Raw genomic sequence first — 27,006 nt, 5'->3', positions numbered from 1 at the left:
TCAGCAACTCTACAAACTTTGAAAAGTGATTATTTTCCCAATAAAATGTTATTGTGTAGTAGACACAAAGATATTTCTGTGTGGTAGAACATCTAGGCCCAAATATAATAGAATGTACAAACAGCTATGATCAAAGTGAAATCAATTATAAGTCAGGAGGAATGGAATCTTTGCTGCCAATGAAAGTAGTAAAGATGGGTAAGTAGGAATGTAAGTTCATAGTCTTAACAAGTAGCTGGCAGTAGAAATGTACTACCATACCAGAAAATTATATGCATAAAGCATCACTCAGTGGGAAGGTACTACAAGAGCAAACAGAGTCCTTTCCAAGACATCAGACAAGTCTAGACGGGCTAGGTTTGGCAGTCAGGGTAGATCCTTCAGAGGAACCTGGACTTCAGCAGTGAGGTATGAGTGGTGGCAGGGTCTTAAACATACACTGGAGAAGTTATGCACCTAAAACGTCTTTGAAGGAGTTTGTTTGCTGTCAGCAGAATCAGAGGTCATCCACTTAGTCTGGAGAAGTGCATAAAGTTATAAAAGCAGGCAGTTCTCAGCAAGATAGAGTTCATTGAAACGTATAGGATAATGACTATTTCCAGGTTTAGAATGCTAACCTTGACTCCCAATGGAGTTCCCATACTTACTGCCATCTAAATTGGTCGTGCTGCATGTTCAGTACAGAACTACTAGCTGTTGCTGGCAAAATCCAGATTATTATGCAGAGTGTTACTTCAGTGATGTAACCTTCCTCCTCCACGCCCACCTACTATCACCATGGTAGGGAAATAACTTCAGGACAAATCCTGCACTACCTGAATAGACCGTTTAAAAAAAAATGAGGTGATAAGTATGATTTTTTTATTGAAACAGATAAACAGAACAATGGGCCTTCCAAAGCAGTTCTTCAAAGAACTAAAAAGGCTGTAAAAATGTGGGATGCACTGACGAGGAGTGTGATTACTATGTTTGAAGACGGTGAATATGTTTGAAAAGTAAGAGGCCGATAAGGATAACTGCTGGTGCAGCTGGAAAACTGATAGAGCAGCCTTGATGATCCAAGTGACCTCATTCTGTTCCTATGATTAACTAACCGAGTTAATAATTAAGCCTCACGACTCATTTTAAACAAAAGATTGAATTTGGGTCCATTTATAAGATGAAGTTGTTGTAGTGCTCCAAATCAAAGGGAAGCTGCTTCATTAAAATCTCTTTTACATATGACAGTGCAGAATTATTTTGGCAGCATCATTTTTGGAATTGTCACAGAATAGAACTTATTAAGAAATGTTCATTGCTCTCTTAATTTAACATGTAAACCACATCACTTGTACTGTCACACCTCATTGCCAGTATTTTAAGTGTCTGTTACCAAATGCCTGCAAGAAAATGAATCTCAAGTAGCATATGGTGACTTTGTTAATAAATTTGCTTTGAACCTTTAGGCTTTCAAGTAAAAGTTTACTTCACCAATGCTCCCCCCAATTCCTTTCATTTCATGTATTTCTGCTCCCCATGTTAATTCCATCCCCTTAACCTGCAGTATCACACTCTCTCCACTAACCTTCCAATCTGTTGTTGCAGGTATCCTAACTTTGTTTACCCAGCTGCTCCCTCACGATAAGTAGCTGGTCTCACAGTTCACCCCGCCACTTCTGATGAAAGGTTTCACTTCAAAATATTGACTGCATACTCCCTTCTATAGATGCTGCTTGGCTTGCAGAATTCCTCCAGTATTGAGTGTGTATTACTCAAGATTTTCAGCATTTACAGGATTGTGTTGGTCCAATCCTTTCACGTTTCCCCATGATCCAACTCTTACCACCTACACACAATGACTGTCCTACTTCATTACAATTGATGCCAGTGAACCCAATCCAAAGCCCCTTTCCACCTACACATCCCCATGCAAGCAAAGGTCAAATAGGTTCAATATCTGCCCAGTCTGGCGATGAAGGAATGGACAGTGTATTTTTCCAGTGCTAAACATTCTAGATCTTGAACTTGCTCTGAACTGAACATGATGAACATTTCAGCACACTCTTTAGGTAGAGTTGAGTTTGTATGCCAGGATTTCTTAATAAAACTGATGACCCATATGTTTTAAAGAATTCAGATTTCCAGCATCTTGTCCAGAAATCTTATTTTTACAGTCAGGAAATTGGTGGTGTATAAATGAAATTGAAAGTATCAAATGATAGCTGCTGGGAGAAAGTAGATGATAGCATCCACTGTAGATGGAAATTCTCCAGGAATATCATAAAACTATTTTAGTTTATCAGTATAAAGGAAAGTAAACATTGTCATTTAATTAAGTTTGTAGATTAAGATAAAATTTTAACAAACCACTTGTAGGATTTCTAGTAGGTGGAATTTCTTTAAAATATCTCATCTATTTTTTGTACCTCAATGACCAGCATTAATTTGGAATCAAAAGATAAAATATTATTGTGGTATGTTGCTAACTTGGATAAAAATATAGTGAGCCTGCATAATAGCATAAAACCAAGCCAACAATTTCCATCCTGAAAATTGTGCATCACATTCAAATCAAAAGTCCATGACTTCCCTCATCATGATCTTGTTTTTTTGTTTGCTTCCTCTTTTAGCATCCACTTTAAAGTTTTCCACACAGAATCTGTTCATGATGTCCTGAAGGTTTGGGATGGACCACTGGAGAGTGGCATTCTGCTGCGGGAGATGAGTGGATCTGCAATGCCTCCAGACATCCAAAGCACGTTCAATTCCATCACGTTGCAGTTTGACACAGACTTCTTCACCAGCAAGCAGGGCTTTTCCATTTCTTTTCAAGGTATGTGAGAACTAGAATGAAGTTATCAATCTAAGCTGCTCTCTGACTTTATGACCATCACTGTCCCCAGTGGTGGATACTTCCTGCCCATTACACCACTGGTGTTTAGGACCGCAAGGAAGCCCCCCTTTCTCTGGTGTCTAGGGCTTCCTGTGTCATGTCAGTCGCTTCCTCTTGGTTTTCACTACTGTCAGTCATCCAAGTCCTGATAGAGACTCAGGAATACTGTTGCATTCAGATGTAGAAGGATTCTTCATTGCAGTTTCTGTAACAATTTTGTTTTACCTGCCAGAGTTGTTAGTCCTGAGCTGAAACCCCCTGAACCTGGAGGACTCTTAGTCTAACCTCTACTCTTTGACCTGTTTGGGCATGGGTGACCCTACCAAGAGCCAAAGCCGAAATCTCTGAATCCAGCCAACACAGCTCTCTGGGTCATTGAGGTGCACAATCCTCCAAGTCCAATGACAAGGTTGTGGGTCCTCTTGTCAACAGTGGTTACTTTATTTTAAATGTATGAATCTCTCTAGTTACGTACACCGTTGTTGAGGTCAGCATTTCTTTCGTATTCCTGAACTGTTCTTCGGAAGGTAACGGTGAGCTGTCTTTTGAACAGTTGCAGAACTTTTATTTGTCCAAAGGCTTTGGGGTCGGGTCCTCCAAGATTTAGATCTATCTGGTGCCAATTTAAGGACATAAAGTCTCCTTCTGTTTGAAGTGGTGGTTGTCCATTGTGTCCAACAATGACAGGAAACCTGCGTGGGGGAGTTTTTAAAATGGAAAAACTGTTTCACTGGTGCAATTCCACTCTCTTGACCTCAGAAGTCCCGGTCCAGTGGTATGAACAAATGTTACAAGCTAGGATTTTCCTTGGTTGCAGAGGATAACCACAATGTCTTCTGTGCCTGGTTGTGACCTCCTCTCTCCATGTCTTCAGAGCCATTGGATCTCACTGCAGATCTCATCCACCCAGTCTGCTGGAGATGACCTCACATGCTAGTACAGGCATGTCCCTGTCTCAGCAGGGTATGATGCCCACCAGCTACCCTCACGTGGTTTAGCCGACCTGTCAAAGCAGTGTACCGGGGTATAGTTGATATCACCTGCAAACAGCTCCTCGGAGCTGCAGTTGAGAGCTGAGTGTCTGGTCAGTGAAGTACATCCTGTCAAAACGTTGATTCCCATCTCGTTGACTGACTATATTTGGAATTTCTTTGCACTGCTAATATACAAATCTGAATCTTAAAGATATTTAAGATGTCTCTTTGAAGGTTTCCTTTAATTTTTGTTTTACATTAATAAGCTGGATGAATGCAGTGATGGTACTATGAACAAGTTTGCAGATGATACAAGGAGAGGTAAAGAGGCAGGTAGAGTTGGCGGAGGGAGGAAATCTGCAGTCAGATTTGGGCAGGTTGAAAATGGGCAAAGTGGTGGTAGATTGAATGCAGTAAAGGAAAGTGTGAACTTATACAGCTAGGTAGGAAGTGTTGTTGTGGAGAAAGCAGAAGGGACTCAGGGTTGGGGAGACATTATTCATAGAGTTAGATCAAGGCATTAAGAGCTGGCACTGAGTCACAATCGGCAACTCTACAAACTTTGAAAAGTGATTATTTTCCCATAATAGACACAAAGATAGCTCTGTAAAGTAGAACATCTAGGCCCAAATATAATAGTGTAAAAACAACTGTGATCAAAGTGACACACATCAAAGTTGCTGGTGAACGCAGCAGGCCAGGCAGCATCTGTAGGAAGAGGTGCAGTCGACGTTTCAGGCCGAGACCCTTCGTCAGGACTGATCAAAGTGAAATCAATTATAAGTCAATAAACAATAGACAATAGGTGCAGGAGTAGGCCATTCGGCCCTTCGGCCCTTCGAGCCAGCACCGCCATTCACTGTGATCATGGCTGATCATCCACAATCAGTACCCTGTTCCTGCCTTTTCCCCATATCCCTTGACTCTGCTATTTTTAAGAGCTCTATCTAACTCTTTCTTGAAAGAATCCAGAGAATTGGCCTCCACTGCCTTCTGAGGCAGAGCATTCCACAGATCCACAACCCTCTGTGTGAAAAAGTTTTTCCTCAACTCTGTTCTAAATGGTCTACCCCTTATTCTTAAACTGTGGCCTTTGGTTCTGGACTCCCCCAGCATCAGGAACATGTTTCCTGCCTCCAGCGTGTCCAATCCCTTAATAATCTTATATGTTTCAATCAGATCCCCTCTCATCCTTCTAAATTCCAATATATACAAGCCCAGCCGCTCCAATCTTTCAACATATGACATTCCCACCATCCCTAGAATTAACCCAGTGAACCTACACTGCACTCCTTCTATAGCAATAATGTCCTTCCTCAAATTTCGAGACCAAAACTGCACACAATACTCCAGGTGGGGTCTCACCAAGGCATTGTACAACTGCAGAAGGACCTCTTTGCTCCTATACTCAACTCCCCTTGTTATGAAGGCCAACATGCCATTAGCTTTCTTCACTGCCTGCTGTACCTGTATGCTTACTTTCAGTGACTGATGAGCAAGGACACCCAGATCTTGTTGTACTTCCCCTTTTCCTAACTTGACACCATTCAGACAGTAATCTGCCTTCCTGTTCTTGCCACCAAAGTGGATAACCTCACATTTATCCACACTAAACTGCATCTGCCATGCATCTGCTCACTCACCCAACCTGTCCAAGCCACCCTGCATTCTCATAACATCTTCCTCACATTTCACACTTCACCCAGCTTTGTGTCATCTGCAAATCTGCTAATTTTACTTTTAATCCCTTCATCTAAATCATTAATGTATATTGTAAATAGCTGTGATCCCAGCACCGAGCCTTGCGGTACCCCACTAGTCACTGCCTGCCACTCTGAAAAGAACCCATTAATCCCTACTCTTTGTTTCCTGTCTGCCAACCAATTTTCTACCCATGTCAGTACCCTACCCCCAATACCATGTGCTCTATTTTTGCCCACTAACCTCCTGTGTGGGACCTTATCAAAGGCTTTCTGAAAGTCTAGGTACACTACATCCACTGGCTTTCCCATGTCCATTTTCATAGTCACATCCTCAAAAAATTCCAGAAGATTAGTCAAGCATGATTTTCCCTTCGTAAATCCATGCTGACTCGGACCTATCCTGCTACTGCTATCCAAATATGCCACTATTTCATCTTTTATAATTGACTCCAGCATCTTCCCCACCACTGATGTCAGACTAACTGGTCTATAATTGCCTGTTTTTTCTCCCCCACCTTTCTTAAAAAGTGGGATAACATTAGCTACCCTGCAATCCGCAGGAACTGATCCTGAATCTATAGAACGTTGGAAAATGATTACCAATGCATCCACGATTTCTTGAGCCACCTCCTTAAGTACCCTGAGATGCAGACCATCAGGCCCTGGGGATTTATCAGCCTTCAGTCCCATCAGTTTACCCAACACCATTTTCTGCATGAATTCACATTCATAATGTGAATTTCCTTCAGTTCCTCCGTTACCCTAGATCCTCTGGCCATTGTCACATCTGGGAGATTGTTTGTGCCTTCCCTAGTGAAGACAGATCTAAAGTACCTGTTCAGCTCATCTGCCATTTCCTTGTTCCCCATAATAATTTCACCCGTTTCTGTCTTCAAGGGCCCAACTTTGGTCAGGAGGAATGGAATCTTTGCTGCCAATGCAAGTAGTAAAGATGGGCATTGGTAAGCAGGAATGGAAGTTCATAGTCTTAACGAGTAGCTGACAGTAGAAATGTGCTACCATATCAGAAAATTAATTACATAAAGCATCATTCAGTAGGAAGGCACTACGAGAGCAAACAGAGCCCTAGCCAAGACATCAGATGAGAATAGATGGACTTACACAGTTTGGTAGAAAGAATAAATGTGTAATTTCTAAATGGGGAGAAGATACAGAAATCAGAGATTTGGGATTTGGAAGTCATAGTTCAGGATTCCCTTAAGGTTAACTTGTAGGTTGACTTGATTAAATGACAAAGCAGACATAATGGGCTTATTCTGTCTTATGATCTTAATATGTGTGGGCATGTGGCCAAGTGGTTAAGGCATTGGACTAGTGACCTGAAGGTCGTGAGTTCGAGCCCCTGCCAAGGCAGCGTGTGTGTCTTTGAGCAAGGCACTTAACCACACATTGCTCTGCGACGACACTGGCGCCAAGCTGTATGGGTCCTAATGCCCTTCCCTTGGACAACATTGGAGACTTGCAGCATGGGCAACTGCTGGTCTTCCGTACAACCTTGCCCAGGCCTGCGCCCTGGAGAGTGAATACTTTCCAGGTGAGCAGATCCATGGTCTCGCAAGACTAACGGATGCCTTTAGGTCTTAATATACTTTCCATTAAAATATAAAACGAAGCTCTTAGTGGCAATGTAGAAAACATAAATTTTTTGTGTAATATGAAATATTATATATGATTTTGATTCTAACACTGTCTTGAAAACTGAAAAATGAACTTATGACTTTAAGTAAGTAAACATGGGGTTGAATTGCAATCTCTCAGAACTGGGGAATAGAATGCATTTAGGAATCAAAGTTTATGATCTTCCCTCACCATCAAAACAGCTCATTTTGTCAAATTTCACAGTAAGTTCAAATCTCAGTTAAACTACATTACAGTAATACTCATTAAGAAACCAGGGAAATGATTGGATGTGAAATCCTTATTCAGGTTCTGTCAGCAGGTTGGGTGAATGTTAACCTGCTAATGCTGTTCTGTTCAAGTTTGAAACAAAATCTACTAAAATGCTTACTAGTCAATCATCGGTTCTTACTTTATGAAGCATCGAAATAATCAGACATAGAGAGAGGTATTCATTATTTGGTTTTAAAATTGTTTGAAAATGGAAATTTTTATTTTATAGTGTTGTTTCTCCCTCCAAGCCAGACTGTAAATTCAGAATCTTTCATTGCTCCGTACGTCAACTCAGCCATTATCAATTGCATGCCTTTTTTTTTGCAGTTTGGTGACTATGTACTAGAGATATCTGTGTGCTTAATACATGTGAGATCTTGAATCATTTGTGTCCCTCGGTATTCCATTCTCAAATTGTCCAGGAGTTTTAGGGAATTTCGAGGCTTAAGACTTCCTCAGTACCCTTAAACTTGCACAATCCATTTCTCTATTCTTGCGTACCCCTCCCCCCCACCGCCCCCAAACTTTGGGATTCCATACTCTCTAGATTACTGCAGCTGTTCCAACAACATAGTGTAGCAGTTACAACACCAGCAACCCGGGTTCCGTTCTCGTCACTGCCCATAAGGAGTTGGACATTTTCCTTATGACTGCTGGGTTTCCTCTGGGTGCTCCAGTTTCCTCCCACATTCCAAAGGTGCATGCATTATTAGGTTAATTGGTTACAAAGGTGTATTAGGGCAGCATAGGCTTATTGAGTTAGAAGGGCCTGTTACCTTGCTATATCTCTAAAAGTAAACACTCACACCACAGCATTTCCTGAGCCACTCATTCCTCCGAACTCACTGAAGTATTTCTCTCAGCCTTACATATATTGTGTCTACCTAGGCAAGTAAATTATATTATATTGTATTTCAAACTATGACTTGTTCTGTCATGGCTTCCTCAAAATCATTAGTAGCTACAGCACTAAACTTTGCATGTGCACAAAGAATGTTCTTTGACAGCGGGTGAATCCAACAAAATGCTGAGACAACAAATAAACTGCAGATGATGAAACCTAGAGCAACAAACAAACTTCAGAAGGAGTTCAACGGATTAAGCAGTATCTGTGGAGAGGAAGAGACATTTAATGTTTTGAGTCAAAATGTTTCATCTGGACCTGTCTTTTACCAATACAGGTAAAGGCTCTTGACTTGAAATGTTGACTGTCTATTTACCTCCACAGTATAAACTGAGTTTCTCTAACATATATTTTGCTCCAAATACCAATCTCACTGGGTTAGCTCGTTCTTTAAAGATTCTCAACTGACCATTTATCTGTAGCTCAGGCTGTAGTGATTTCAGAAAACAGTCAATCATCAATTTCTCAAGAGCAATCAATTTTAGATTTCCCAGCTGATACTACTTATGATTTTCTTCTTGAAAAGCAAGCTTTAGCATCGTGACTACATACACAAGTAGCCACTTGCTGCTCACCAACTATGTTTAAAATTAAATTTCAAGATACAGAGTTTCTGAAGTGGAGTTGCAATGAATATATGGTTATTATTTTATTCAGTGTTTTGCAAGCCCTCATGGAAGAACTGATAATTATGGTAATGTCCTTGTGCTTGAGCTGGATAACCTAATTTTACAGTGTAGCAATAATTTAATATTCTGAGAAATATTAACTTGCTAGTGCAGTGGATTAGAATATAGGTAGGTGGAATGCATTAACAAATACTTGCGTTTGTCAGAAGTATTTAATTTATATGATTACCAAAAGAATAAATTAATTACAGTACCGCACTTTCGAAGAAAGCTCTTTTTTATTTGTATCTGAACCTATAGTTAGAATCTGTATAATTATTTAAAAGTTGTAGCTCATGCCCGGGCACAGAAAGGATTATGAAATCAAAAGAATGACAGAAATTTAAGAGGATTTAATTTTCCTCACCTATTCTATTCCAAATTTCATTGAGCACAATTGTGTCTATTCATTTCAACCTGAATTTGCCTAAGTAAGTCTCAAGGGAAACACAAAATGAATAACTTTTGAATTGAAACATGAGAGATGAAATACAGTTTAATCTGAATTGATGCACCTTTTTATGAAAGAGCACATATCTGTAGTCCAGGGATTCAGTGATGCTGAAAGAGCGCTTCATTTTTGAGTATGTCAAAAGAGAGTATTGTGATATTGTAAAAGGTGCTCCATTCTGCCATTTGGAAGCATAGTGCACCTTTCTGTTTCTTTGGAGCTGAAGTATTACTTTTGCAGGAGCAATATCTATAATCAAGGGAGTCTGCTTGGCAAAACTGATTTTTTTACTGAGGTGTCACTCACAGTAGAAGGTCCAATAAAGCACTGATCAGGGCAGAGAAATTCTTTCATCTTGCATGCTTTCTTTATGCTACATGAAGGAATATATTCACAGACCTTTTGTGCATGAGTGACCAAGATCATTGGGATTGTTCGGATCCTCTGAGCATATAAACTGCTAACATACAGAGGTAACTATAGTTCTGCAGAGACAGCAAATGGGGTATGATGCATATTTTGACCTTGTGTAAAATAAATTTGCTGGTAAATGGGAGTAGTGCGGGTGGAAAATAGATGGTCAGCATGAATAGGCCCTGTTTCTGTTTTGTAGGATTCTATGACAGCGTTTTGCAGGATGAGATTTCATAAGACTAAGCTTCTCTGCCAGTTAAAGTAGATCAACCTTTCTTCCTTTATTTGTCATGTGCCATGTCGTATGACGTAGGTGATCATGATTGTCCTCAGCAAATTCTTCTACAGAAGTGATTTGCCATTGAATTGGCATTATTTCATACATCCTTCATATACATAAGGAGAAAGAATCTTTACATTACATTTCTGTCTGAATGTGCAATGTCCAAATTGTAGTAATTTGTAATAAATAGTATGTACGGTAAGATATACAACAGAACTGTTAACATGCTTAGAAATACAATTATGACAGTGTGAATTAATCAGTCTGATGGCCTGGTGGAAAAGCTGTCCCAGAGCCTGTTGGTCCTGGCTTTAATGCAGTGGTACCATTTCCTGAATGTTAGCAACTGGAGCAGTTTGTGGTTGGGATGACTTGGGTCCCCAATGATCCTTCGGGCTCTTTTTATGCACCTGTTGCTGTAAATGTCCTGAGTAGTGGGAAGTTCACTCACATCCACAGATGCCCTGGACTGTCTGCACCACTCTCTGCAGAGAACTGTGTTTGAGGGAAGTACAGTTCCCATACCAGGCAGTGATACAGTCAGTTAGGATGTTCTCAATTGTACCCCTGTAGGATTTGGATTTGGGGACTCATACTGAACTTCTTCAACCGTCTGAGGTGAAAGAGACTCTGTTGTGCTTTTTTCACCACACAGCTGGTATGTACAGACCAAGTGAGGTCCTCGGTGATGTGTATACCAAGGAACTTAAAGCTGTTCACTCTCACAACTCCAGATCTATTGATGTCAATAGGGGTAAACCTGTCTCAGTTCCTGCTGTAGTCCACAATCAGCTCCTTTGTTTTTGTGACATTGAGGGAGAGGTTGTTTTCTTGACACCACACTGTTAGGGTGATGACTTCTTCTCTGACGGCTGCCTCGTTATTATTTGAGATAAAGCCAATCAACGTAGTATCATCTACAAATTTAATTAGCAGATTGGAGCTGTGGGTGGCAACACAGTCATGGGTATACAGAGAATAAAGGAGGGGGCTAAGAACACAACCCTGAGGGGTCTCCTGTGTTGAGGGTTAGAGGGGCAGAGGTGAGGGAGCCCACTCTTACCACCTGCCGGCGATCTGACATGAAATCCAGGATCCAGCTGCACAAAGCAGTGTGAAGGCCGAGACCTCTGAGCTTCTTGTCAAGCCTGGAGGGAGTTATGATGTTGAATGCTGAACTGTAGTCCAAGAACAGCATTCTCACATAAGTATCCCTTCTCTCCAGGTGTGTAAGGACAGTGTGTAGAGCTGTGAATAGTGTCTTTACAAGGTGGGTGACCCCCCCAACCGTTACCAATACTTTTCAGAGATTGTCTGCCTGACATCAGTCGTTGCATAGCTTAGATTTGTGATATGCACCAGTTGCTCATACGACATGCTAAGCAGGTGCTACACCTTGCCCAAGGGTGACTTGCAGGCTAGCAGAGGGACGAAGTACTTTATACCTCCTTTGGTAGAGATGTATTTCCACCCTGCCACCCAAGACCAATCTTACTTAGATTAAAATATGATGCATGTATCATCAGGCAGAAGATCTTTTGAGTCCCACATCATCTGACTAAAGGCTGATCATCTTCCAAACAAGCCTCTCGCTCAATCTTAACCTCAATGCCTCACTGCAAACTTCTTACCCATGCAAATGCCTGCAACAAAAATCTGCTGTGGACACATCACAAAGCATTGTCCTTGTAGAGTATTATTTCAATGGACTGAACTCAGAACTTGTTTAGGATACCTGAGGGATTTCAGTTGAATATGCCTTCAGAGGCCAATTTCTAGGCACATGTATCTGCATCATTCGGAGATGTTGGAGTGTATGTAGTGAGAGGGAGATTTCAAAAGAAGTGAGCATGGTGTTCAGGACATTCTGCTAGCCACAGTTCCGGAGGGGACATTGGATTGCATAGCAACAGAGAGAGTTCAAAAAAGAGCAAGTGGGGAGGGTGGAGTGGTCAGGGCATTCTGTGTGCCACTGTTTCTGAGGAAACATTTGATTGCATTCTGTGCACCACAATGATGTTGGATTATGCATAATTAAGTACTTGTCAAGTGCCAATAAAAAGGAATTAATTTTAAGCAGAGTGACCATTGTGTGAGTGGACCAATGTTAGAGAGGGGAGCTCAGGCTTTAGCTCATTAAGGCTTCGGCGAGGAGCGACAAGGGCTCTAGGTAGATTTATTTGGTCATTTATTTTTTTCTTGACAGGATAATGGAATGCTGCTCTTGTGGGATGTGGGAAGACAGGGAGACATCCAGTATCCCTGACAACTACCCCCGCAAGAAGCACTTCCAGCTGCAGCCTCTTTCATGTTAAGGAATTGGAGCTGGAGTGGATGAAGTCCAGATTATTCAGGAGGCTGAGGGGTTGATCAACAGGCCATACAGGGAGGTAGTTACACCCAAGGTGTAGGACACAGGTAAACTGGGTGATTGTCAGGTAACGGAAAGAGGATAGGCAGCTAGTGCAGAGTACCCTTATGATCATTCCCCTCAACAACAGGTATACCACTTAGATACAGTTGGGGGCAATGAACTAATAGAGGAAAGCTACAGCAGTCAGGTCTCTGGCACTGAAATTCAAAAGGAGAGCAGGGAGAAGATGAGCGCAGTACTGACAGGGGACTCTATAGTTAGAAGAGCAGACAGGAGATTCTGTGAATGTGAAAGAGACACCCAGATGGTATGTTGCCTCCCAGTGCCAGGGTCAGGGATGTCTCAGATCAGGTCCACAGTATTCAAAGGGGGGAGAGTGAGCAGTTGGAAGCTGTGGTATATATTGGTAGCAACAGCATGGGTAGGAAAAGGGAGGAGGTCCTGAAGAGAGAATATTGGGTGTTTGGTAGAAAGCTGAAAAGTTGGGCTTCCAGGGTAGGAATCTGGGTGACAATGAGAGTAAGAATAGGATGCTTTGGCAGATGAATGTGTGGCTGAGGAATTGGTGCAAGGGGTAGTGTTTCAGATTTCTAGATCATTGGGACCTCTTCCGGGGAAGGTATAACCCATACAAAAAAGGAAGGGTTATGCCTGAGCCCGAGGGGCACCAATATCCTTGTGGGCAGATTTTTTAGAACTGTTGGGGAGGGTATAAACTGATTTGGCAGGGGGATGGGAACCAGAGTGATCGGGCTGAGGATGGGGCAGTTGGTATACAAGTTGTTGCAGTGTTTAGTGAAATTGTAAGGAAGGACTGGCAGATGACAGGCCAAAATTGCACAGCAACATAGTGTAACATAAGGGCAAAATTAAAAATGGTCCAACAAGACTGAAGGTGTTATGTATTAATGCACATGGTATACAGAATATGGTAGATGATCTTGTTGGGCAGTCTGAAATTGGTAGATATGTGGGTACCTCTGATTTGTGTTTGAAAGAAGATCATAGTTGAGAGCTTAACATCCAAATCTACACATTGTATCAAAGGTACAGGCAAGTAGGCAGAATGGGTGGGATGTCACTGTTGGCAAAAAATTAAATCAAAACTTTGGGAAGGTGTGACGTAGGATCGTAAGATATAGAATCCTGTAGGTAGATTTGAAAAACTGCAAGGGTAAGAAGAACCTGATGGGAGTTATATACAAGCCTCCGAAGAGGAGCCAGGATATGGGGTACAAATTACAATATGAGATAGAAATGGCAAGTAAAAAGGGCAATGTTACGATAGTCATGGGTGATTTCGATATGCAGGTAGATTGAGAAAATCAGGTTGGTGCTGGATCCCAAGAGATGGAACTTGTAGAATGCCTATGAATACTCGTAGATGGCTTTTTAGAGCAGCTTGTAGTTGAGCCCACTAGGAGAAAGGCAATTCTGAGTTAGGTGTTGTGCAATGAACCAGATTTTATTATGGTGATTAAGGTAAAGGAACTGTTCGGAACAGTGGTCATAATATGATTGAATTCACCCTGCAGTTTGAGAAAGAGAAGATAAAGTCAGATGAATCAGTATTACTGTGGAGTAAAGGGAATTACAGGCCAGCTGGTGGTGTAGTGGCATCAGCACTGGACTTCAAGGCAGATGGTCCTGAGTTCAAACCCAGCCGGGTCCCAACCTGGGCAGCGGCAATATCTGTGTGGAAGAAAGGCCTGGCAATCTACTTCCATCTCTTTCCATGAAAACCCTATAGATCCTATGGTCCATGAGGTCATGAAGAATTGGGCTCGTCTTAACGACGAATGTCATTAATCCCTGCAACAATCCCTACAACAACGTATTACAGAGGCATGAGAGAGGAGCTGACCAAAGTTGATCGGAAGCAGACACTAGCATTGATGGAGTTTCTGTGAATAATTCAGAAGGTCCCAAAGAAGAATTATTCTAATGGGAAGATGAGGCAACCGCATCTGATACGGGAAGTCAAAGACAGCATGAAAGCAAAAGAGAGGCCGCATAATATAGGAAAAAAAATAATGGGAAGTTAAAGGATTGGGAAGTTTCTAAAAGCCAACAGAAGGTAACAAAAAAAAAAACTATAAAGAGGGAACAGATGAAATATGAAGATAAACAAAGCAATAATATCAAAGAGGATGCAAAAAGTTTTTATAGATATATAAAGAGTAAAAGAGTAGGAAAAGTAGATATCAGACAGCTGGAAAATGACACTGGAGAGGTAGTAATTGGTATAAAGAAATGTCAGACAAACATAGTAAGTATTTTGCATCAGTCTTCACTAGCAGAATTCCAGAAATTCAAGAGTGTCAGTGGGCAGATGAGAGTGTAGTTTTTTGTTACTAAGGAGAAGATGCTTGGGAGACTGAAAGGTCTGAAGGTAGGTGACTTACCTGAACTAGATACATACCAGCATTCTGAAAGAGATAGATAAAGAGATTTTGGAGGCAATAGTAATGATCTTTCAAGAATCAATTGATTTTGGCATGGTTCTGAAGGAATGGAAGATTGCAAATGTCACTCCACTCTTCAAGAAGGGAGAGAGGCAGAAAAAAGGAAATTATAGGCTAATCAGTCTAACTTCAGTGGTTGGGAAGATGTTAGAATCGATTGTTAAGGATGTGGTTTCGGGGTACTTGGAGAAGCATGATAAAAAAAAAAGGCCAAAGTCAGTATGCTTGGCTTAAGGGAAAATCTTGCCTGACAAATCTGTTGGAATTCTTTGAGGAAATAACAAGCAGGATAGACACGTTTCTGTATATGAAGCTGCTTAACAAGATAAAAGCCCATGATATTACGGAAGAGGTACGAGCATGGATAGAGGATTGGCTGACTGGCAGGAGGCAAAGAGTGGGAATAAAAGGAGTCTTGTCTGGTTGGCTGCCAGTGAATACTAGTGTGCTGCAGAGTTTAGTCATGTACCACTTCTTTTCATGTTATATGTCAATGATCTGAGTGATAGAATTGATGGCTGTATAGCCAGATTTGTGGAAGGGCAGATGGTGTTCAGGAAGCAGGAAGTCTGTAGAGGATTTACACAGATTGGGAGAATGAGCAAAAAGTAGCAGGTGGAATATCATGTAGCAAAGTCATGCACTTTAGTAGAAGGAATCAAAGCCTTTATGATTTTCTAAAGGGGCAGAAAATTTAAAAAATCATAGGTGCAGAGAGGCTTGTGAATTCTTGTGCATGATTCCTTAAAGGTTAATTTGGTGGTTGAGTCAGTGGTAAGGAAGGCAAATGTAATGTTACCACTTATTTCAAGAGGACTACAATATAAAAGGATGTAATGCTGAGGCTTTATAAGGCATTGGTTAGACTGCAGTTAGAGTACCATGAGCCGTTTTAGGCCCCTTGTCTAAGAAAATAACTATTGTCATTGGAGAGAGTCTAGAGGAGGTTCACGAGAGTGAATCAAGGCATGAAATTTGTAACATACGACGAGCATCTGAAGGCTCTAGGCCTGTACTCACTGGAGTTTAGAAGAATGAAATGAAACCTATTGAATCCTGAAATGCTTAGGGAGAGTGGATGTGGAGAGAATATTTCCAGAGGTCACAGGTTCAGAATAGAGGGATATTCATTTAAAACAGAGATGAGAAAGAATTCTTTCACCAGAGGGTGATAAATCTGTGGAATTCATTGCCACAGATGGCTGTGGAGAGCAAGGCATTTTGTATATTTAGTGGAGACTGATAGGTTCTTGATTAATCAGGGTGTGAAAGGTTATGGGGTGATAGCAGGAGAATGGGATTGAAAGGGATAATAAATCAGTCATGACTGAATGCAGAGCAGATACGATGTGCCCAATAGTCTAATGCTCCAATATCTTTTTGTCTTAGGGTCTTATTTATTTGTGTGAGCAATTTCAATGCAAAAAAAATCCAAGGTTAAACTGGACAAAAACATAGAATTGGAATGTCCTTTTGCCTTTTGCATTGAAGCCCTTTAATTTTCTGTCTTCTAAAGTGCATTAGCCCACCCCATCTTCCTTCAAAAATTGATACTGTATCTATATTTTAAGAAGTAACACACCATAAAATAGCATTGGCTCAGAATTTCTGCTGACCAACAAGATGTCCAGTCTGACTATTCACCAGACCTCAAAGCCTATTGCTATCTGTTACAAACCCAGTTATGGTTTTTCTCCAGGAGGCTAGACGCGATTTTCTTGGCAGGAACTTGTGTAACACAGGCTCCCTAAGTGACACTGAGAAGCCTGGCTATAGATATGTCTTGAGAGTTTGTTGGCCCCCAATCTTATTTTATTGGCTGTCAATGATTTTTGAAAATATTATTCAGATGTGTGGATTTTTTTTTGAGTTTGCAAACACAAATACAAATTAAAAACTCATATTCCATGATCCAATACTTTAAAGAGGATGGTTCGAAGAACAGGGTGTAATCTGTGACCTATGCATTCTCTACCCTGCCAATGAAAGCAAAGGATTTTGGAATGATTCACATTTAGGCACTGAAAACTAAATTACTATACAATGTAAAAAAAAATACATTTTACCTATAAGGATTGGTTCCTGCTTAGATGACCAGCATTAACTCTGTTGCTGAGAATCATTTGTTTTCAGCAACCTTCTACCGAATGTTAAGTGAAAACCAGCTGGTGAAGGTTCTTGCTACCTGACCAAAGTTTTTTCATGAACACAGCCCTGAGCTTGAACCTGTGCCTGAATGACTTTAAACAGGCACATTTACCTGAACCTGAGGAATAGACAAAGTTAAATGTGTAAGAGCTACTGAACCATTCCAGTAATACATTTGGGTTCAGTGATGCCAACGGTGGGCGGAAAATGAAATTGGACTACAATGACTTTGCACGTTCAGAGGTCAAATTTTTAACTTTCTATAAGAGATTTTCCTAACAAAGCCTCATGGAAAATTTAAACAATAGTCCCTGCAGTTTACTCTACATGACTCCTCAGATAGTGAAGCCATTCATATGCAAATGCAACAGGACCTGGACAATATCCAAGCATGGGCTGACAAGCGGCAAGTAACTTTCGAGCTATGCAAGAGCCAGGCAGTGACCATCTCCAACAAGAGAGGCCCTAACCATCGCCCGTTGACATTCAGTGGCATCACCATTACTGAATCCTCTACTATACCATCCGGGGGGGCGGGGGGGGGTGGTTCGTTACCATTGACAGGAAACTGAATTGGTCTAGCTATATAAACATGGTGGCTACCAGAGCAAGTCAAAGGCTGGCAATTCTGCAGTTTGTAACTCACCTCCTGACTCCCCAAAGCCTGTCCACCACCTACAAGGCTCAGGTCAGGAGTGTAATGGAATACTCGCCACTTGCCTGGATGAGTGCAGCTCCATCAACACTCAAGAAGCTTGACACCATCCAGTACAAGGCAGCCCATTTGATTAATACCTCCTCTACAAGTATCCAATCCCTCCAGCATCGCCGAACAGTTGCAGCAGTGTACTAACTTGTACTATCCACAAGATTCACTGCAATAACACATCAAAGTTCCTAAGGCAGCATCTTCCAGACCCACGGCCACTGCCATCTAGAAGGACAAGAACAGCAGATACCTGGGAACACCACTACTTGGAAGTCCCTTTCCAAGTTACTCACCATCCTGACTTGGAAACCTATCGCCATTCCTTCATTGTCACTGGGTCAAACTCATGGAATTCCCTCCCTAACAGCACTGTGAGTGTACCTACACCTCAGGGACTGCAGTGGTTCAAGAAGGCAGTTCATCACCACCTTCTCAAGGGTAACTACGGATGGACAATAAATGCCAGCTTAGCTGGCAATGCCCACATCCCGTAAGTGAATGAATAAAAAAAAGTGACATCAACAGAGCTTGGGAGAACTTTGTTTTACTGTTGTCACAGAGGGTGTTAGTAGGCAATAGTACGAGAAATCAAGGTTAAGTTTTATGGTGAAAAATGGAGATTATTCAATAAAGGGATAATTTGGCTATCAGAATCATTCACCAAGAAATTCCATTTCACAGTCAAGGGCTCATGGATCATTGCTCATGATGTAAGAAGTTGTGACCAATAATGATGAACACTGATCTGCTTGGTTCTCCTGAACATAGGCTGAGCTCAGGTGGTTGGCCATAGGCCTAGTCAGGCTTTGCAGTCAGTTACCTACCAGAATAGTAAGAAAAGGAACCTTTCTTTGCACTGTAATGGAAAGATCTGAAGACATTGCCTGTGAATAGGAGGAAAGAAAGGGTCTGGGGGGTAACATCGCTTGTGGCTGGAAGTGGGAGGAAAGCAGTTCAGGATTTAGAGGAGGAACTGGTTGCACAGTTGAAGAGGATATTTAGCAGGCAGAGGTATCAGGTTTGGCTCAAGTTTCCGAGGGTCTTGGGGAAAGAAGAGGGTAGTGGCTATTGGCCTGAGGATTTGGGTAACTTTCTCACTTACCTGCAAATCTTCGTAGGCGAGAGTAAGGCCAATTTGGCTTGAGAGTGTCAAATAACCATGCTTGTCTAGGCAGCATGGTTCAAAATACCAAGATGCTAAAAATAACTGGTGCAAGGGGAATAAAATCCTTAAATTTTCCTGTGATGCAGAAAACATGTCAAAGTCACCTTCTGATTTAATTTAATAACTGGTATAATATAATCTTTAAATAATTATAAACCTGATTTATTCTTGGCCAAGTCAATTTAAAATCACAGAAATGAAGCAAGCATCTATGCAGAGGAACATTGAATGCTATTCATTTATCCTGTTTTTACAGGTTCATTTGGTGTTTAGTGTCTACACTCTTATTGCCTGTCTTATTTCCCTGTTATATTTTCTCCCTCACATGCTCATTAACTGCCCTGATTCTTCTCCTATCCACCTACAACTGAGGTTATTTTATGCACCCAATTAACCTTCCAATCTTTCAAACAGTACATCTTTGGGATGTGGAGGGAAATAGAAATGCCCAGATGAAACCCAGGTAGTCACCAAGAGACTATGAAAACAATGCAGTCAGAATTGAATCAGAGATTCTGGAACTGAGAGGCAGCTTTCTGCCATGCCATTATTGTGCAGGGAAATGTGAAGGAAGTTTCTGAGGTCGATTCGTCAGGAGCACAGACTTGGAGAGGTACTACATCGGATTCTGCAGTAATGAAACTAAAAGTTAAAGTTTGCCATCTGAATATTCTTTAAATTGCTTTCTCGCTGCAAACTCAGTCTTGCTTAAAGCTGGAGAAAGCAAAGGAAAGCAGTAATTAAGCTCACAGTGGGATGATGAGTAGGACAACATCCTTACCAAAAAATTTGTGTATAAAATCAGTTGTATTGTGTTCTCAACAATGGTGTGCTTGCAAAAGGTATGCCAGATGTGGCTGATTAACTGGAAGTTGGACCATCCGTGGTTCTGGAATTTATCTCCCCATGAGGCCTCCTTGTAAAAACAAGCTAAACATCCACCAGGGACTCTGGCAAAAACAGACTTGGAAGGAACCAACAACTGTGCTAAACTGTGCATGCAGTGTAGCAAAAACAGAATTAATCTGGGGAAAGAATAAATTCAATTAAAGAAATTGTATCAAATTTCAGTAAAAACTTACCTTTTGAAAACACATTTTTTCCCCCAAAAAGTTCTATTCTTGACCATCTTGACCCAACAACATTGTCATGCAAATTCAGGAAAAATATTATTGCAGAGTAAAAAGTTGACATCACCAATAGCCCAAAAATTTAATTGTTTCTTTTATTATAAATCCTATGTGACCGGAAATTGGCCTAATTGTCCAATGATTCAATGGTTCCATTTAATATCAGAGAATGCATAGAGTATACACCCTGAAATTATTACCCTTTGCAGACATCCACGAAAAACAATATCCCAAAGAATGAATGACAGTAAAATGTTAGAACTCCAAAGCCCCATCTTCCCCTCCCACGCACAACTAGCAGAAAAGCATCAATCCTCCCCCTCCCCCATGCCCACTTACTTCAGCAGAAAGCATTAGCACCAACCATCCACCAAGCAAGCAATAGCAAAGCACCCCAAAGAGAGACCATGATCTGCAGTCCAACAAAAACTAATTATTCACCCAACAATTTGAAATGCCACAGGCTCTCTCTCTCTCTCTCACCAACAAGGGACAGGGAGGTGTTACCCTTCCCACAACAAGAGGGGAGACCAACAAATCAAAACAACTCACTGATTACGATGTTAAAGTCTGTCGCGTCATTTTTATCCTGAGTTCTCTGACTCAAGCATCAGCAGCAAGCTCTCCCCTGCCATTGAGAGAAAGAAAGAGCGATTGCCCGAGTACAGAGGGCCGCAACAGCCAATCCACTGTTTGCAATGTTCCATTTCGCCTGCTGTATCTCAGTTGGTGACACTGGCATGAAATCGGCCCGTCCACAGGGCCGCAGGACCTCGCCTCAATTGTGTGTGTGTCTTCCAGGCTGCGTTTTTGGGATATCGAAAAACAGCTGGGCAGTGAGCTGTCTATCTTGGTAAAGAACCGTAGTTTTAGTGCAGCTATAGATCATGGACTTCGACAGAACCCCATCCACCTTGAAAAGCAAATAAGAGACATTAAAAAAGTTAAGCTGTTTTTGCAGTTGAGCCCGAAGAAGCCGCCCTCTGGCGACATTTTAGCTCTGCTGAAATAATAAACTCTTTTTTTTTGTAACCATCTCTTTGTTGAATTATATCAATTGAAACTCAATTGGACATGTCCTGATGTGAGCCCAACTCAGGATCCATGTCAGAGATGCTCGAGAAAAGCTTTTCCTGGTGTGTTATTCCTTTTAGAAGATTGCAGAGCAATCTGACCTTAGGAATGCCCACCAGTTTGTTGGGTCCATCTATAACAACATGTTCTTACCAGTAAAATATGAGACTGGACTCTATTTGGTGGGTAAAAATCTTATGGATTGAAATGAAATGGAGAAAAATGTATTGGAACTGGTTATCACATAGAAGAAAATGAAAAATTGGAATAAATGGATCTTATTTCGGGTTCAAAGGAGTACACTGGGGATTAGTTCCTGGCCATTAGTTATAGACTATATTAATGACCTAGCTAGAAAGTAAAGGACATATAAGTAAAAATATCTAAGTTTGTTAATACAACATGAAAATAGATGAGTCATGTTACTATGAGTATTGTGACTGCAACAGGACATAGATTGATTAAGTTGTCAAAAATGTGATAAATGAAGTTTAATGTGGGAAGATGGTGCTCTTTGGTAAGATGAATCAAAAGGGAAATTGACGTCCGAATGGAAAAACACTGTCAATGAGTGAAATACAGGGGGAGGGGTTCTGTGTGTCTTTCTGTGTATAAATTAAATAAGCTCGTAGAACTTATCTTCTTAATTAAGAAGATAAGTGGCATATTGGTCTTTATTGCAAAGGAGTTGGAGCTTAAAATATGTAAGTTTTATTCCAATTGTACATAATTTTGGTTTCTTACCAAAGCAAAAATACAGTGGCATCAGAGGCAGTCTAAATCAGATTTACCAGGCTAATTCCTGGGATGAAAGGGTTATCCTCTCAGGAGAGGTTACAGAGTTAGTGTTTGTATTCTTGTTGAAACATATATATTATTAAGGTTCATGACATGATAGATACTCAGATGTGTTCACGAGTGCAAGAGTCTTGAAGAAAGGTATTAGTTACAAAATAGGAGACAGGTCACAAAATAGATATGGAGAAATTTCTTTTCACAGAGAGTAGTGAGTCTCTGTAATTCCCCATCCCAGAAGCATTGGGGAGGTTAGATTATTAAAAGTATTTAAAGTGGAGGTAGATGTATTCTTGAATGTGGGATATGAAGAGGAGTAGTTCAGATCTGAGGTAGATCACTGATGATCTTAACATATGGTAGGGTGGGCTTGAGGTGCCAGATGGCCCAATCTTACTCCTATGTTCTTGTGGTCTTCTGGATATAAATTTAAATATCTAGCCACGCCTCCCCCAACCCACCAAATGTTTATCCCTCAATGTGCACCAACCCGCACCTCAGTATTCAGCCTTTGTTGCCAGCGTTCTGGTTCCTAGTTCCACCCAGAGTCTCTGCACTTTAATCATGATACTGACATCCCAAATGCTCCACTCTAGATGTTGGTGCCAGCACCTCTGAATCTCAGAGCCAGGCTGATCTCATCATCTCCTCCCCATCATAACTGCCAGCATCAATATAGCAATCAATTATCACCTCATCGCCATCAAGTTCTGGGTCAAGTAATTCCCCTCCCCTCCGCCCCAGAAGTAAACAATATTGTCAACCTTGGAAAGTAAATCCTAAATCCCTTGCCTCCAGTTTCAGGCCTGAATGGACTGTGGGTGAATTCTGAAGGAAGAGAGTCAGGAATGCCAATGTTAAATGTTAAAGTGTGTAATGCCTGCACAATTGCGACCATGGCATCAGATCCCTGTCATCTACTAATTTCATGGTGAGACAATAAGCAATGAAATCAGGGTTCACTAGAATTTATAGCCACATGCAAAGCACTACAGGATAACGTACACAGTAAAACCGTTTTAAGGTGTATTTCAAATATAAAACATTTCAGTCACCTGTTAGAAATTTCCAAACCCCAGTTAGAAAAAGCCTGCATGCTCGCCATCTCTTAAGTTCCTCACCATATGATTTCTGTGTCTTATGTATTTTTCTCAGTCCTACTGATTCAATATTCTGAAACTCGACACTAAACAATAAAGTCCCTTGCTTGTACAAACGTATCAGTTCAAGAAAGCAGACCTACACCATCTTCTTCATGGAAAGTACCGATGGGCAAAAAGCAATGGGCTTCCGAGTGGCATCCATAAGACTGTAAAAACAATTACATATGACAACTCCGTTGAAAAATGCTCATGTTCCTAATTTAAAATGCTGTTTCACATTAATTTCAATATTTAATAAATTGCATTCCAGAGCAATGGTAACCAAAGAGGATACAAGCACTTCAGCCTATCTCAGAATAGTTGAAACTATCTGCACCACCATAATATCCTTAAAATCAGTCGTCAAGTTCAACAAGTTGTGGTGTAACTTTGCTATAATTAATAGTTACGTGTGTTAAGCATTATTTGCAATATGTTTGCTGTTATTTTGGCTTGAAGTCTTAACCAGTACAACCTGTTGTAGTTTCCACAGCTACATCATGTAATGACCCTGGATCTCCTCAGAATGGCAGTCGAAGTGGAGACAGCAGGGAGCCTAAAGATTCCATTGTATTTCAGTGTGATCCCGGCTACGTGCTGCAAGGAGAGGCAGCCATCGTGTGCGTGCAGATTGACAATAGATTCTTCTGGCAGCCTGATCCACCAACATGTATAGGTATTGATTTTTATCAGTCTTTTCATGGAGTCTTTTTTATTGCGAACAGATTTTTGCCAATAGGTCTGAAATTGAAAACTAAGGATTGCAACATTAAAGTGTTTTATTCTCAATTACTGCTGCTTCATTTTTAAGAAGATTAACCTAATAATAAAATTAACGAGTTGGAATAATTGATGAAAATTCAGCACGAATGCCTTGAAGGGAACCAGCTGAAAAAAAATGTGCCTATTAGCTAATTGTTAATACAAAGGAAGCTGAGTAACATACATAATGAGAAAATCAAGTGTTTGATCTCTTTTAGTGAAGTTCGTTGTTAATAACATCCTAATTAAATGACATGTATCAAATCATGAATCAAACATGAATGAAACCAAAAATAGCCTAACCCTCTCTACTTTAATTATTTCCTGCCTTCTATTACCGCTTTGAACTAAGTGTAGGCTATATGTCCAATCCACCCTATGTCCAAATCTGTGCAATGGAACATCATACATTTCCTGTTCCCTGTCAGACTAATCTCAGAGTTGTATGCTGCATACTTACCTTGATAATAAATGTACCTTGAACCTTGAATTAGAAGGGAATAGTTTCTTCACTCAGGAAATTTGTTTTCCAATCCTCCATGCTTTGGATATATTGATTTGCCTAGTTGTATCTGTAAGCTTATGAAGTTAGTTACGTTCTTAAATTCGGAATTCTGAATTTTATAATCTTTTAGATGCACAAAGATTGATTCATTGAATTACTCTTTCATCTAAGCTTGATATTCCTCTCCAGTTGCATAAATGTATGTATGTATGTATGTATGTATTTATTGAGATAAAGCACAGAACTGGCCCTTTGAGTCACACCACCCAGCAATTCCCCAATTTAACCCTTGCCAAATCTCAGGGTATTTTTGGACTGAGGGAGGAAACCCATGTGGTCACAGGGATAACGTACAAACTCCTTATGGGCAGTGGCGGAAACTGAACCTGGGTCGCCTGTACTGTAGAACGTTGTGCTAACCACTAAGCTACCGTGTGCCCCACAACTTGAATTCACCTTCGGATACATACCTGGAACATTGTTCTAAGCATTAGTCACACTTTTTGGGTATTGAATATTATTGATAATCTTTAGCTATTTCAGAATGATTGAACTGTGTGTCATAGGTTTAAATAAATACCATTAACTGTTTACCCACTAATTGGTCAAGTTGCAGAGTGGTTCAACTAGCAGAGCTGCTGTCTCATATTTCTAACAGCCTGGTTTTGATCTTAAAGACATGCAGGTTAATAGGTTAATTCAGTGGTCCCCAACCTCCCGGCCGTGGACCGATACATTGCGGCAAAGAATGCAGTGGTGCAGCAGTAATCGGACCGCACCCAGCACATCTTTAAGAAAAACGCCAAAATAAACAAGCTAATTAATTAGGTGCCGCCCAGCACGTAAATGTCAGTCCAGATCTGAGGCCACGCAATCGGCAATCACCTCTGATCTGGGCCAACATTTACGTGCCAGGCGGCATCTAATTAATTAGCTTGTTTATTTCAGCTTTTTTCCTTAAAGATATGCTGAGTGCGTTCTGGGTACTGCTGCACCACTGCATTCTTCGCAGCAATGTATCGGTCCGCGGCCCGGAGGTTGGGGACCACTGGGTTAATTGGCCATTCTAAATTTCAATGAGTATGTATCTGGGCAGAATGGGACTGAGGGAAGAACAAAAATACAGTGAGTGTAGGATTAATGTAAATAGGTGTTTAATGATTGGCCTGATCGTGGCGGATTGAAGGGTCTATTTCCACGCTGTCGGACTCTATTTAGAGCTCAATTTGAAGGCCTATTTCCAAAAGTCACACTTGAAATATTGTATAACATGCCTGCAACATACAGAGGTGTTATCTCTCACTGCCTCAAGACCAATGTGCCAGGCAATGTAACTTGACTGTGCTGCTTCTCCTCTTAAACCATGTTATGGTTACGTGACAGAACCTGATTCAAGTGCCCTGTCAGATCCACCACCATTTTCTTTTGCTCTCCACAAGATGTAGGTGGCACTGGCAGCGCCAGCATTTACTGTCCCTTTCTGATTGCTCTGGACCAAGGTGGCAGCTAAATCAAACATTTTGGTCGGGCTGCTGACACATCTAGAACAGTCTGGGTAATGATAGCAGACGTGTATTTGTTATAATAAGTGAATGGAAAGTAAGAGCAGGCACATTTCTTAGCTGGTATTAAATTCTCTTCTTACCAGCTGTGAATGTATGTGCAAGGATGTTTCAAGTCCAAAAAAAGAGTTGTATAGATTTTCTCTAGTTCTGCTAACTTATTAAGTAGGCAAAATGTGTACATTTAAACATAAGTTCTCATCTGATGAGAAATTCACCAATCCACACGTCTTTTCAAATATATCATCCCATCATGCAAGGCTGTACAACCTAGACAGCCCAACATTCAATTGATCATAGAGTCAGTTGAGTGAGAATTGGGCCCGTGATGTACATTGTACATTGGAGTGGGTCTATTGGGTTTGGCTGGGTTCAAGTCTGTGCTCTCTTTTAGATTCTGCTTTTAAATAAAATGCGAAACACCATTTATCTCTAATTCCTTTGTACAGATTGTCCTATTATTTGGATGTAGAAGCTCTTTCATCATGCAGCTAATAATTTACAAAGAATGCAAATGTTGAAGCTGGAATTTTTACACAATATTTTTAACCTCTTTTCCTGGAAATGCCTATGTTGTTTGACAAGATCTCAAGTTTGTCTTTGGTAATCAAAATAATAAAGGTTTACCACACAAAAGCTTACCAAAATTATTTGCATAAGACCATGGTTTCCTTTTCATTGAATCAGGGAAATCGAGTTTTTTTTCCTCAGGATGATGGCAGTTCCAAATGGAGCTTCTAGGACTTTCCTAGATAAAAGTCAGGATGTTTGTGGCTCTTGGGTGAAATTGGTAGTCTTTTTAGTGTATTGCCATGGCAAAGTGGAAATGCTTCGGCAATTTTCATGCTCTCACCAGGGTCTCTGCACACCAAACCTTAGAAACCATATAATAGTAGAGAAATTCAGAAATTTTCAGAGATTTTCACTCTGTTAACTAGGGTTTGGATTAAATGGCTATTAAAGATGTCTTAAGCATTTCTGTGGGCATGGCTAGT

At 40.8% G+C, this 27,006-nt stretch overlaps 1 protein-coding gene across 1 annotated transcript in view; it reads left to right on the top strand.

Annotated features, from left to right (window-relative positions):
* The window catches only part of csmd2 (CUB and Sushi multiple domains 2), a 689,393-nt gene that overhangs the window by 337,097 nt on the left and 325,290 nt on the right, over nt 1–27,006 (top strand). Inside the window, exons 21-22 of the mRNA XM_072247323.1 lie at nt 2,610–2,812; nt 23,667–23,858. Coding sequence (XP_072103424.1) covers nt 2,610–2,812; nt 23,667–23,858 — 395 coding nt within the window. The remainder of the gene's footprint in view (nt 1–2,609; nt 2,813–23,666; nt 23,859–27,006) is intronic.

Source organism: Mobula birostris, chromosome 30 (genome assembly GCF_030028105.1).
Source record: "Mobula birostris isolate sMobBir1 chromosome 30, sMobBir1.hap1, whole genome shotgun sequence".
NCBI classification, from domain to species: domain Eukaryota; kingdom Metazoa; phylum Chordata; class Chondrichthyes; order Myliobatiformes; family Myliobatidae; genus Mobula; species Mobula birostris.
This window is presented reverse-complemented; position numbering and strand designations above follow the sequence as displayed.